Genomic DNA, 15,127 nt, shown 5'->3' on the forward strand with positions numbered 1-15,127 from the left:
TTTGGTATAGACCGTAAATATTTTAATTTATTTTAAAAAATATTCCAAAAAAATTTAATTATAAATAGTACAAATATTCCTTCTGTTTTTCTAATCTAAATGTCAAAGTAAATTTTTTCCCAAAAATAAAAACAAAAAACTACTATATTTAGAGAAAATACTAAAACTAGAAAGATGTTACCACGAACGAACGTGGGTTGACCTGAGGCGGGTGAAGTGAAAGGAAAACGTGTGGAGCATTATTCAGTGAGTTTTGGGAGCTGTGCGTGCGGCGTGGCTGCGCGGGCAATAGTTTTATTACTTGACTTACTAATCCATTATTAACCTCCTTAATGCGCGTTTTAGTTTTATCTTACCCTCCAACTCCAAACCTTTTTCTTTAATTTCCTTCATTTTTTTTGGTGGTCCTTCAAATCTCCTCCCAATTTTCTAAAATTCCATTTTCCTGTTTTACCTTTTTCTTTAATTAAGTTGTTAATTTATAAAAATACAAATCCTAACAGGCCTATGATGTTAGATAAATAATGTGTGTTTTAGATAGGATTATAAAGTAAACCGCAAGATTAGATTTGTGTTAATTAAATGTCTTGAATCAATTATACGACACAAATACGAAAAGCTTATTTATTAGTTTTATATATGCTTACAATGTAACCTAATTTGTATTCACTTTTTTAAATTTTGGCACATGCTATATACCAATTCTCTAATTGAATTAAAAATAATTATAATTGTGACAATTTTACGAATAATAATTAAGTATATAGCAATAATTTTAAAAAAATCTATAAATATAGAAAAATATATAAGTGATAGACTTATATCGCTAATAGACTCTGGTGGATTATTAGTAATAGACAAATGTTTATAGTATAGTTTTATCGGTAATAGACTTTGATAAATTTTGCTATATTTATACATTTTTTAAAATGTTGTCATATATTCAATTTTTTTTAATATAATGACTTAATACAGTCTATTATTTTGACATTTAGATATAAACCAAACGTTAATTAAATTGTATAAAGTATTGTTTTATTTTCTATCAAAATTTTGAATTTCAATAATTGATTTGTTATATACATTTCCCTTCGGAATCAACCATTATTGTAATTATTCTTGAAAAAACCCTTTTAATTATGGATTTTTTTTTTTTTTGCTTAGAGTTGTAATTACCAAGGAGAACGTAACACATGCTTTGATAAATTACAAGTAAGATTTGGATTCAATTTATTAAATTATTTGATACATCATTATATATATTTTATAATTGATAGTACATGGAATTATATATTTTCTCCTTTAAATTTTTTTTTTTTGGGTTCAGATTACGTTCATGTATTTACTCGTTACAAGACCTTAGCTAGATTTGTATGTACACAGAATCTTGTAAATATTTCATGTAACCAAACATATGGGTCCGTCATATTTAATACAGTGTATTTCCAAATTATTACTATTTTGAACTATAACTATTAATAATTCATTTTCATAACACTTTTTCTTTATTATATTTAATTTACGGTTGTGAAACATTTTTTAAAAAATCGGGAAACATTTATATTTAACACTGACGGTGACATGCTTCACATTTAAAATACTTACAAAGAAAATGGTGGAGAGAATATTTTTCTAAAACAATAAAAAAATTATTTACGTAAAATTTTAAATTATATTAATAATAGAAGTTTATCCGCCTCTATCAATATATCGAATTTTATCGTACTTTCTGATTATTTTTTATAGTTATATCTTTCAAAATAATTCTTTTTAATTATTATTAATTTTTAAAAAAATTATAAATAAAATATATTTTATTTTAGATAATTTTTCAAAAATAGCAAATTTTACGACATATTTACCACTTATATTAAAGTTTATTATCAATAGTTATTGATATGGTATAGTGATAAAAAACTATCATGAATATAATACATAATTTTGCTATAATTTGTAAATATTTTAATTTATTTTATTATTTTTAAAAATATTTTTTTGTTGTATTTCTTTGACTCGAGGATAACGTATTGTGTATAAGTTTTTATTTTAGACGCATATTTTGTTTTTCTTAATAAAATGTGGGGCATTTTCTTATAATTAATTAATATTTTTTTAAATCCATATTTTACCTTTTTTTAATTGAACTTTTTATTTTCTTTTTACTTCCATATATTATAATTTCCCTAAAAGAATACTTGATATTTTAATGGTAAGATAATGGAAAATGAAATGTAAAACGACAATTGATGAAGGGTCTTTTTATTATTATCATTATCTTCTATTAAACTTTTATTTCCTTTTTATTATTTTCAATCAAAACCTCATTGAAAATTGTGGTATGAAAACCATTTTTACAAAAGTTAAACAAAAATTAAGTTTTCTTTTAAGGAGATGGGAATATAAAGGTTGTAAGCCAAATAAACTATAATATCTTCTAAGAATTTATATACATACATACATATATGTGTGTGTGTGGGAGTTCATATTATAAATAAATGAAATATAACTTACCCCACTTTTGTTTTTTTATGAACAGACAAAATAAGACACATTAACTCAACAAAATAAAATCATTGCCAACAAGGGAAGTTGAAAAGGGAAAAAAAAAATCCCCCAAGTCCCCACCCAAAATCACCTTCATCTCATCTATGGAAGCTCCTCAAATTAGAGGCCCCCAATGTCTTTCTCCATATTTTATGTTCATATTTCCACAAGTGGTATGAGTTTAAATTACTCACATTTCACTCTAAATGTGCATTATTTGATCACTTTTGATTTCATTACCAACAGAGATGTTGTGTCAATTTACTTGGAATAGACGTAGTTGTTTCTATTAAATTTATCCATGGATTTCATCATTTTTAAAAATAAATAATTAAATTGGTAATCAAGTTTGTAGAAAAAATTCTTTTAGTTTGAAAAAATCGTCCTACCCTTTTTCTTTTTTTGGTAGAAATGATACGAAAAAATAAATATAAACAAAGAGATGAAAGTAGATTTTATAAGCTAAATAGTGGTATCTTAATCATTTTAGAATCTAGTATATAACAAATTATTCTATGCATCTTTAAATTTATATCAATTTTAACCATATAACTATCATAACAACTTAATCATCATACTTTGTAAAAACGCATTGGCGTTCTTAATTAATTTATCCATCTACCATTGTAATTGTTGGAATGTTAAAAATCTCACATTAAAAAAATCAAGTTGTTTTACACTCTTAATAAGATAAATAAGCTAATTGTCTCCTTGCTAATTAGTTTTGCAAATATAAAATTTTATATTATTAAATAATAATAAAGTTGCTTAAATTTAGTTAAAACGACTCAACCACTTGAAAAAGTATAGGTTTAATTTACCATCTCCATCATTACACGAAGCTCAGGTAGGTAACAAACGAACACCCCATTAAAATATTTTAATAAACATAAAAAAAATAGATATTTTCAAATATAGTAAAATAAATAAAAATATCTACAAATTATAGCAAAATTTTGAATTATAATAATGATAGAAACTGATAATCTTTTATCTATTAGTAACGATAATAAAAACATATAAGTGACTATGAATGTTTATTATTAATAAAATATAAAATTTTGGTATATGTTATAAATATTTTGTTAAATTTTGATAATTGTCGTGCAAAAATCCTTAATATTTATTTACACTCATAAAACGCAACGAATTTGTTTTGAAAATTAAAAAAATTAAAAGTTTAATTTAACCTGAAGAAAACAAAACTCAAGGATAAAGATTATTATTATAGGAGGATGGTATAAGTGTCCACGATGTTTGTCCAAGTTTTTGAAATTTGAAAAAATAACCGAATATAGTAATAATAATTAAAGAAGTAAAATAAGAAATTAAAAAAAATAATAAGTAGGGGATAAAATCATATAAGATAATAATAATAATAATAAGGATAATAATAAGGGGATGATTAATGCTGAAATCCAAGCAGTTGGTACGCTACCAGACACCTCACGTGGAAAGATTCACTTTTGACAATGAGTTGGTATTTGGTAAACCCAATCCCATCCAAAATCCTAATCCATTTTTCACCCCCTCCCCTCCTCCCTCCTTTTTTCTAATTATTTATTCTCTAATTTTCCACCTTGGAGAGATCAGGTACGGGTAGCTCGATACCCTTCTTCACGACTTTTCCAAGGTATCCGATGCTTCTATACGCACCGTTTTAGTCTTGGATTTTAGCTACTCACCTTCCTTACTCCCCGCCGCTACTTCACGCGCGCGTGGCTCCCCGACCCTCGCCTTTATTATTTTATCACCTTTTTTTTACTCACTAATTCCATTTTTCTAAATTGGAAATTGTTATAAATTATGTAAACTATTTATAAAACACAACCTAATATTAAAATTAAACCATAAATTTTGAAAATTTACAATATTTTTGTAAATGTTATTAGGAAGAGTTTTTTTGTGAAAGAGTTAATGTAATTTATATTTTCAAATTTATAAAAATAACAAATTTAAAAATCGATTAACGTCTAGTTACCGTCATACTTACTAAATTTGCAAAATGAAAAAAAATACATGTGTTATGAGATGCTTTTTCCAAACATTTTTACGGTCTAATGCAATTTTTCTTTTGTTTTTTTTCTTCGTAAAATATCTGTAATTAACTATCGATCTAATGGTTGATAGTGACGAATACATCAATTTTGTTGACTTGAGACTTTATAATTTGAAAAGAACAAAGTATGACTTGAATTTTGATTTAGGGGACTAGAGAACAATTTCATCACTAAGCTAGTTTTGATACACTAATATTTGAATTTTGGACCTTTTGAATTGTTCAGTTATCCTATTTTATCAAATTATATCATAAACATTAAATTAGTAAAGTCAAACGTCCCTTGTAAAATCACTAGAGATTCCTCCTTAACACGTGGTTATGCGATCCAAATTAATGCAATGAAATTAGTATTTAGATATATACTACTTATGTAAATTCGTAAAAAGAATATTTATCTTTTAAAGTTGAGATAAACTCTAACACCAATATTCTATTTAAGAATATATAGTTTAATTATCTATTTGTTAGAAAAAAACACACCCTAACACTTATATTTTGTGCTGGTTCTATTAATAGAAATCAATCATATGGTTGTATTTGAGTGTATTTAGTAGCATATCGATTTAATTATAATATTTTAAATTTTATTTGGCTTTTGTGTCTAATTAGTTCACTAAATTTTAAATTGCATCCTCTGTTTTAGCATTAAACTAAATTTGATGGTATGAACTTGGACTCTAATATTTAAATTTAATAGATTTTAACACTATATTAACTAATAATGCAAATTATAATTTAAATAACTTAATAAGTTCTCACTCCAAATAGTATAAAAAATATATGGTTCATACAATTTATAGGTAATAAAATTCGATAAACAATTTATAGGTAATAAAATTCGATAAATTTTACAAAAGAAGAAAAAAAAAACATTGAAACTATTCATTTAAATTTATGATTTTAAAAATATTATTCAAGCGTTCATTTTTATTTTGGTTAAATTTATCTTTAAAGCACAAATTTATTTTATTGAAACTACTAAGTTCCCAAATAATTTTGTATATTTATTTTTGTTACAATTAATAAACGAATAAACTAGAATTCAACTAAGAATTAAAAACAACAAATTCTACAAGTTTATGAACAAATTTAATGAAATTAAAATAAATAAATAAAAAACTCTACGTGAAAGTCATATTATGGTCTACTCAAATAGTGATGTTCTCTTTAAAAAAGTTAAGTAAAAAAAAAAACATGATTATATATATAAGAAATTTTCAAAAATGGCAACTTTTACACAATATTAACAATTAATAGTAATTGATATGTTAGAGTGATAAAATATTATCAAGTGTAAAATCTAAAATTTAACTTTAAATATATTAGTTTATTTTATTAATTAAAAAATACTTTTATATATAATAACAAACGATAAAGAAAATGATTAAAGATTTCACAAAATTACTTTAAACGTAACACAAAAGTTTGTCTGGATCCAAGCTGAACATCATGCAACCAAATGAAGAAACACAAATTCAAACAAAAAGATTAATAAAAGGAAAAGGGAGGAAGGAATAAATAATAATAATGATCATAATTTGGGATGTGCCACGTCAGATACATGCCATGTTTAAGCAACATAATGGTAGGTATGAACAGCAAGGTTGCTTCTTTTGCATGTGCAATCATATGAGTATGTCACGAGAGAAAGACATACGAACATGTATATGTAGTAAAAAGAAGAAGAAGAAGAAAAAAAAAAAGAAAAGAAGAGAGGTTGAATAGCACGCAGTGTTGAGCGGGTGTGGGAAAAAGTGTGCGTTTTTGGCCTTAACGAACTCCTCTGCACGCAGTGTCCACATGTCCATGTCCAAAAAGTAAGAGAGCCCAGATCGGGCAACGCTATTAATTCACCCGATTGCCCCAATCTTTACATCATCCGTCGAAATGGGTACTTTTACCTCTCTTCTACACTTGACACCTGTCCCCCCCATCATCTTTTAACTCTTTCTCCATTTCACTTCGTGTCAAATCAAACTCATAAATAAATACCCTAAATATAAAATTACCTTCACTATGTATTTACACACAGTAGCAAAATTGTGCAAGTATTTTGTTTTTATTTTAAAATTATTTAGCCAACTTATTATTCAAGAAATAAAATGAAACTTATTTTAGTGTATTTGAGTGAGATCTAAATTATCTTAAACAATCTTAATTTTTCACATTAAATTTTTTAAGAAATTATCAAAAATAGAATATTTAATTAGTTTTATTGTAAAATGTTATAAATTGTGAATCAGCGGGTGATTAAATAATATAAGCAAACGGCTCTTAAACTCTTTCATAAGTTATGAATTTATTAGATTCATATTAGAAAAACTGCCACTTGTTAAATGAGTTTACATGACACACTGTTTCAATATTATTTTAAAATTAGTTTAAGGATTTATATGCTTATTTCAAAAGTCAAAACATTTAAATAATTTTGGGGGAGAAAGGAAAAATTATTAGCGAAATATGCATCTAATTAAGATAATTAAATTTAATGGGAAGTTAATAGCTAATCTAATCTTTTGAAATTTGAAGACGAAGAAGGAAAATAAGATTCAAATCAAAATTTGTATTGAACACTAGCTTAGCTTATTTAGCATGAAAGTTATAATGACGATAAATTGCAGTTTTAGGTGAAAAGATAAGTTTGTTTTTTTAATAATTAAAACAAGAAGTGATGTAAATAGCAATATATATCTAATGAATGTCACCATATGCTTTGTATAAATTAAATGAATTTATTTCACATGATATATGGTTGTCACAAATAAATGTAATTTATTCGAGATATTTGTTGCAATATATAAAGGGAAAAGACTTCAATGTCCCTAAGACTATCCTCCATTTTTCAAGTTCTACCTTTGCTTTATTACATAAATAATTAGTAAGGAAAAGGGTAAGTTTTGTTTAATATTTCAAAATATTAGGTATGCAAGTTTCGTGAAATAAAATTATGTTTACAATTGGAAGAGTCTTAATCATTCGTTGATTCCTTACCTAAAAATAGAACCAAAAGAAAAAAAAAATGTGATGAAAGCAAAAGCAAATAATAGAAAATTTATTGATTAATTTGGCATCTCTCAACCTATTCTATATTTGTAATAATTTTCTTGTTTAACTTTGATTAAATACTTCATATATATATATATAAATAAAGTCTAAAAACAACTTAAACTTGGAATAATTTAGTTATGTTAGAGATTAATATTTTAATTTAGTAAATACTACTAGTTAATTTATTGTATGATTTAATTTGAAAATATATCGTAAGTTTTTTTATTCATTTCTTTCACCCAATTTTCACATTTTGATCTTCACAATCATTTTCATAGTTTATTCGACACACAAATATACGAAAAAACAATAACAAAATCGAGACATTTCCACCATTTTTGCTGTAGTACTAATATTCAACTTATTTATTTTTTGTATATATTTGAATGTTTTTTAAAATTTGATTACTATCTTCAAAATTTGAAATGAAAAGAATATATTCCAAATTTACAAATATAAGAAGAACCTAAGATTCTATCCCCTCATAAACAAAGTAGTTGATATGGAAGATTTTACATGAAAATAGTAATTTTTGTAAATAGTATTAGTGATAATAATAATAAATACATATAAACACACACACACACACACTCAATCCCCATCATCAGATTCTTTTCCCCCTTAGCTTGTGGGAATAAGAGGAATAAAGACACCCCCTCTCTCCTTCTTAATTATCTTCTAATGCACGCCACTCTCTTCAACTCCCATTTTTTTTTACTCTAAAAAACAAAACAAAAGCAATCAAAAGTAAAAATAAAATACAAATACAAATACAAATTTTATTTTATTTTAGTTTTTATCTGCCCACATAAATACCCACTCCTCTCATCCCCAAACAAACATTATTCTTCATTTTCCACCCAAATCCATCCTCTCTCTTCTTCTTCTTCCATTCTTCTATTTAATTCAAGATGTCCACAGAACTCGATCTCCGACGGACATTGTTGGAGATCGTCCGTCGTCCGCCGATCAAGCTTCAAATTCCACCGCCGACGACGTCGACGTCAGTAATGGCGGGCGGCGATCACGGGGGGGTGATAATTCAGAAAGATCGAGTAGACGAGGAGGACGGGGGAGCGGAAGAATTGAGTTGCCGTACACCGACGTCGGCGGAGAACAAGATTCCGGCGGTGGAACAATGTCCGCCGGCGCCACGGAAGCGGAAGAGACCGCCGAGTTGTAGAAGGAGATTAATGGAGCTTGAATTTGTGGAGATCGTGCATAGAGATGAAATTGAACCGTATTTAAATTCGAGTTTTGATCATGAAGACAGAGTAAGAAAATCTGCTAAACGAAGCTTCTGCGAGTGTAAATGAAATTGTTCGATGCATTATTACTTTTTCACTAAATCGCCATTGTTAACCTTCTTCTTCTTACTTTTCTTTCTTTTTGACTTCTTCTTCTTACACCTTGAATTAATTAATGTACAATTTTCCTCTCAAGCTAATTATGTAAAACGAATTATCATTACTACACGTTTTTACGTTGGATTTATGTAAATTGAATTTAATTTCAGATCCAATTTGGAAGTTAATTCAATGAAATGAATTAACAGTTGAGAATTTCAGGGAATTGTGTTGAAATTGTTGGTTTTGAGGTAAGATCAGTGAAAGACAAATGAAGAAGGTATTTTATTTGTTTGTTTGTTTTCTTTTGTAAGGTTAAGATTAAGACAGAAGAGACTATGAATAAGTAAAAACGTAATTTATTCTACAAAAAAATAGCATCCTAAGTAGCAATAACCCTAATTTATAACGTGACCATTTATTTCAATTTATTTATAAAAAAAAAACACTAACAAATTACATCTAAAATAAAATAAATTCTAAAAATAACAGCAATTAATCATTTTTATTTTTATTTGTTTAGTGATCGAGATCCCAAAATTTACAATAAATTATTTATTTTTTTACTATTACCTAATTTTGATAGATTAAATAATTTAGAGATGATAAATCCAACCTTCTATCAATAGAATAATATTTAGTTATAGTCTAGATTATGGCTATATTCATGCATTTTTATGATTATATTTGATAATTCTCCACACACACACACATATAGTCATTATTCTCAAGAATACCTGATAAACCCACAACACTTGAAAACTTGATTTTGCTGAGTTTCTCATTTTCAATAATTTTCTCTGTGTATATATGTGTGGGGGAATAACTTAAAATTGATATGTTTTTGGTTAGTTTTGACATTTTTCGTGTTGAGTGATTGACACGACTTCGGGATCCATAAACTTCGATTGTTTTGTTATGCTTTTTTGTAATATTTTTCACTCACGATGAGAGAGAAAGATGAGTACACTGTGTTTTTCTGCATGTACTGAATCTGATGGACTAAGAATGAAGAAACGAACCATTTCTCGAGGCATTTTATAAAATATATACTTATTAAGTATTACACACTAACTTCTTTACTTTTTCAACTAATATTTTTTTAGCTAAAGTATATATATGACATCAAATCTTTAATTAATTCACTTCTTTTATATGTTTAACCCAAATAGAAAAAGTTAACCCAGTCGTTTATTTAATGGAAAATTGTTCTTTTATTGCATTAAATACAATAGGTGTATTGTAACTGCATTAGAGCAATCTCATTTTCTTATACCTATAATTTAATATTATAATACATTGGGATTATCAAAATTACCATATAATTTTTAATTGTCATGCTTATAATATTTAATGTTAGACAAAGTGGTTGTAAAAAGTTAAACTTCAACCTAATTTAGAGTTAGTAAATACTAGATTAACTTTTAAAAATGATATTATTACAATTTTTTAAACATAAAAAATATAAAAATGAATGGACTCGAGTTATCGAAGAAAATGTTTATTTTGTGTATAATTGAAAATAAAGTTATATATGTGTGTGAAGATTTATGTTCGATGTGAAGAAGAATTGATCATCTCTGCCATTAAATTAAAATTTAATCTTGAAGCCAAGTGGTGATTTAACATAGTTTTAAAGCAATTAAGAGCTTACTTTGTGGTGAATGATGCAATATATTATTTATTTTTTTCTAATTAATGCTGATTTTAATGCATCTACAAATTAATTCTAAGTCAACCAAAAATTATTGTGTTATATATATATATATATATAGTTGTTTTTTCATATCTTTTGGATAGTGAGATCCCATCTAGAGAATCTGCTCCCCAGGGAGGGTTAGGGAGACATTAACGAAGGCAAGCAATCTCCACGCAATTTTACTCTCTTTATGTATATAATATTGAAATTGATACAACAAGTTTTGTGCAGACTAAACTATACTCATTTCAGTGATATTTTAATAAGGTTTTTTTCTTTTTTATTTATATTTTTTACACAATCATCATATATCTTTTTAGAGAATTTAACAAGGTAGGCTATTAAAGGTGTAAATAATAGAAGATGTAAATGATAATTGAACATACTTTTACAGACAAATGAAACATAACTATCAAATCAGTATTTATTTACAGGTTCTTCTAAAACATCCCCTTCTTAACTAAAGGACAGTTTAAATTATTTGCTTTTCAATTTTAGAATAAAAGATCTCTAGAATGTGAGAAACGACGGTGGGCGAAAAGAAATAATATTCACAAAATAAATAATAAATTGGAAAATTAGATCTTGGAATGAATATTAAAAATGAAAATATGGGCTGTGGAAAGCAAGAAGTGATTTTATATGCTTGTTCTTGCTATTGGAAAATTTACATTGTTACCCTTTTGATAAATGAGTGGAGAATTAGAGAACACGATGTATTCGATTCGAGTATTCTTTTTTCAATTTCAACCAAATGAAATTAGAAAAAAAAATTAAATTTAGAAAGAAAAAAGAAAAGAAAAAAAGAAAAACCAAAAAGAACAAAAAAGACAGGACTCTCGTTGCGCTGCTCCGCTCCGGACGATCGAACTCTGACATACACCTAAGCCGTCGTCGTTTTGTGATTTTTTTTTTTCTTTCCTTTATATATTTATTTTAATAATAATAACCTAGTAAGAAAAACAAATAATAATGGAATAAAATATATTTTTCACTAAACGATTAATTAATTAAATAAAAATTGTCGACATTTAGACAAAATATATTTACAATGAATTTCGTTGTTTTTAGTAATTTTTTGTATATAGTATAAATAATTAGTCAATTTTCTCTTAATTAAAATATAAAATTTAAAAATAATCAAGGAAAAGGGTTAAAGAATCAAATTTATCTTTTTAAATAAGAGTTAAATTAAATCAGAGATGTTTTTAAAAATAATCAAAGAAAAGGGTTAAAGAATCAAATATATCTTTTTAAATAAGAGTTAAATTAAATTAGAGATGTTTTGAAATATAGTAAAATAAGCAATATAGTAAAAATTCACTTTTTTTATAATAATTTTTTATATTATGAAATAATCTAAACAATTTGCTATTAAAGCAATTTACATCCATAAAATTACTATAAAATTATAGGAAAATTGTAAAAAAAATAATAAAAAATAACATTTGACAAAATATTAATGAATTTTTTGTGTAGGATAAATAATTTGTTTGTTATTTTTATTTATGAAAAAATCCTGTTACATATATACATAGTTTTATTTAATATAACTTTGAATCACATTAATTTTATGTCGTTTTTATATGATAATTTTATGATCATTCAGTCAAAAGGAGTAAGTAATCTCCTAAATTAACAGCTTTCCCAAATCCATTGAAGATTAAAAAGTTTTCATCTAAGCTCTCTGAAATCAACATTTTTTAAAACTTTGATTATTATTATCTCAAAAACCATTGTTGAGTCAAATTAGTTATTGTATTAAATAATGTTATAATTTAAGAGTAGGATTGGGTTGAATCAAATAAGTCAAGAAATCAGTTTAGAGAAAATAAAAAATAATCATAAGTTATGAAAGTCGTACGTAATTGAAATTATAAAAGCTTTGAGAGTGCCACTACCTAACACGTTAGTTTTAATCCAAAACCTTACCTCATCCTCTCTACCTATTATTTGTGTGTAGAACAAGGCAGAGTCTTCAAATTCTCCACCCCTAATGTCAATCAAACCATAGATTAGTAATGACTAAAAAAATAATTATCATCCTTAAACTAATATTTATATTTTGACCTTCAATTCTGTAATTTTTTAATAGAAAAATAAATAACATCTTTGATTTCGGGAATTTCTTTATTGTCCTTTTCTTTTTTCTTAAAATAGAGTAATAAGGTGTAGAATAATTTAACATTTCGAATTTTTCTTACAATATGCACTTGAATGTGTTTGAAGTTTTGGAAAAGAAAAGAAAACGACAACTTTATCTTTTCTTCATTAAAACTAAATGAATTTTGATAATTTTGATAACTATATACTTAGCTCAACCGATATCTTTATATTCCGATACTAAAGTATTTGAGTTCAAATTATCTACCTCAATTTATATTATTTAGCTTTACATGGCTTTCGATAACGTGTTTTCAAAGAAAAAAAACAATAAATTTGAGTCAAGGAAATAAAAAGCGATCATTTAATAGGTAGGAAATGGTTTGATCTCCTATTGTACAAATTTTTTAATTAAAAAATATATAAAATTATATTTTCTCTAATTCCGAAAAGTCTTTTTTATTGTTATTATTGTTATTTGTTATTTTCTAATAAATACATCGAATAATTTAAGATTTTCACTTCAATTATGTTAAATGTTGATAGAAAAAAAAAATGATGAGATTTTTTTTTTCCCATTAAAACGAAGAATGGGATATTTGGGTTCAAGAAGCAATGAATATGGGGAAAGAAAAAAAGAATAGGGAGAATAATGAGATGATTTGGGATGTAGGATATGTAAGATAGAAGCTTTATGGGTATAATAATAAGAAATGATCAAAGGGACCAAAGTTGGAAAGGAAGAAGGTGCAGTCAATGGCTTCATTTTGACGTGTGAGAAATGAGATGAGATCAGAGAGGATAATGAGTTAGCGTAAATGAAGAGGAAAAAGACTCAAATACTGCAACCGAAAACCCAACACAAATCCCATAATTTGTGACCAGAAAGTGAAAAGAGTGACATAAAAGATCTCAAGCTCTATAAGATTAAAAAAATGCAAGCATACTCTTAATCTTAATTTATTCAATCAATCTTAATTTATTCAATCAAGTTATATTTACAACTGGTGAATCCCCAGGTCGTGAGGGCTATGAATTTAATTTTGTTCGTATAGTAGAGAGTTAATAAGACGTAAAATTAATATTTTTTTTTCTAGTTGCGGGACGTGTAAACTTCTTGGGTCAAATATGGAATGAATTCACAACTAGACTCTTGTTTTCAAACTTTTTTTGACTAAATACCTTCGTAATATATTTTTTTAATAAACAAAGACTGAATCTTCTAGGTTGAATGCATCTTTCGAAGTGATTTTGAAATTGTATAAAAATATGTCAGTTTGGTATTTAACTTTACAATTTTATATATGTTTTACATGTGATCAAAATTGGTTTTGAAATGATTAAGGATGTGTTTGGGAGTTATAATTAGAGTAGTGATTTAAATAAAGAAACAGATACAATTTATTTCTAAATAATCGAATTTATGTTTGGTAACAAATTCTTAAAATTGATTTTCAATCATTATGTTTAATACGAAAAATATTTTTTAAAATTATATAATATACTTCACAAATCAAATTTGAATGATTTTTTATTTTTCTAACATCATTTTATTTAGGTGGGCAAACATCATATTTTTGTGATTTTTATTAAACACACTCTAAAACATATTTCAAAGTGATTGAAAATATATATTAAAGAAATGATTTTCACCATATCAGAATTATCATTTCTAAACATATTCGAACAATCACTCACACGATCCATTAATAAAGTAGGTGAGAAGAAAGAGGAGTAAAAAGAACACTCCGATGAAAAATTGAATTATTAAACTTAACATGAAAACACTGATTACTTCCAAACAAATATACATTAATTCAAAATTAAATCTAAATTTTATAGAGCACATTAAACTCATAACAAACATATTAATCACTAGAAATGTATGTATGTATGTATACACATTATTGTATTGAAAGAGAATAAGAAGGAAAAAGGAAAGATTTGTTTGGTAAAGAGTTACGCTATCTCTCCATGCACAATTGTAACGTTGAAGTGATTCTTAAGACGGCATCGCCAATGAGAATTTAATGTATTATTCTTTTTTTACCGCAAAGTCGCAACCCAAGAAAAGGGTACTCAGATTATTATAGAATTGCTTTTTTCTTTTCTCCTTTTTGGTCTCTCTATCTTTTCCATATTCGTGTGGATTCTAAACTAACTCTTTCTATATCTATCATCATCAATTTTATTTAACCTAAATGTAGTGAAAGAAGAAAAATAAAATAAAATACATAGACCCAAATTTTATAGAAAAATCTATATAGGGAGAATATTCGTACAAATCAAAGAAATTTCATACAAATTTTTATTTAAATATTAATA

The 15,127-nt window shown here is 25.8% G+C and overlaps 1 protein-coding gene across 1 annotated transcript; it reads left to right on the forward strand.

Annotated features, from left to right (window-relative positions):
* Window positions 1-8,483: 8,483 nt before the first annotated feature.
* LOC105435596 (cyclin-dependent protein kinase inhibitor SMR1) lies at window positions 8,484-9,226 on the forward strand. Its single transcript, XM_011657549.2, has one exon. It carries the CDS (start codon window positions 8,566-8,568, stop codon window positions 8,968-8,970), a length of 405 nt encoding a protein of 134 aa, XP_011655851.1. The 5' UTR covers window positions 8,484-8,565; the 3' UTR covers window positions 8,971-9,226.
* The last annotated feature ends 5,901 nt before the right edge of the window (window positions 9,227-15,127 follow it).

This window comes from Cucumis sativus, chromosome 5 (genome assembly GCF_000004075.3).
Source record: "Cucumis sativus cultivar 9930 chromosome 5, Cucumber_9930_V3, whole genome shotgun sequence".
Lineage (NCBI taxonomy): Eukaryota > Viridiplantae > Streptophyta > Magnoliopsida > Cucurbitales > Cucurbitaceae > Cucumis > Cucumis sativus.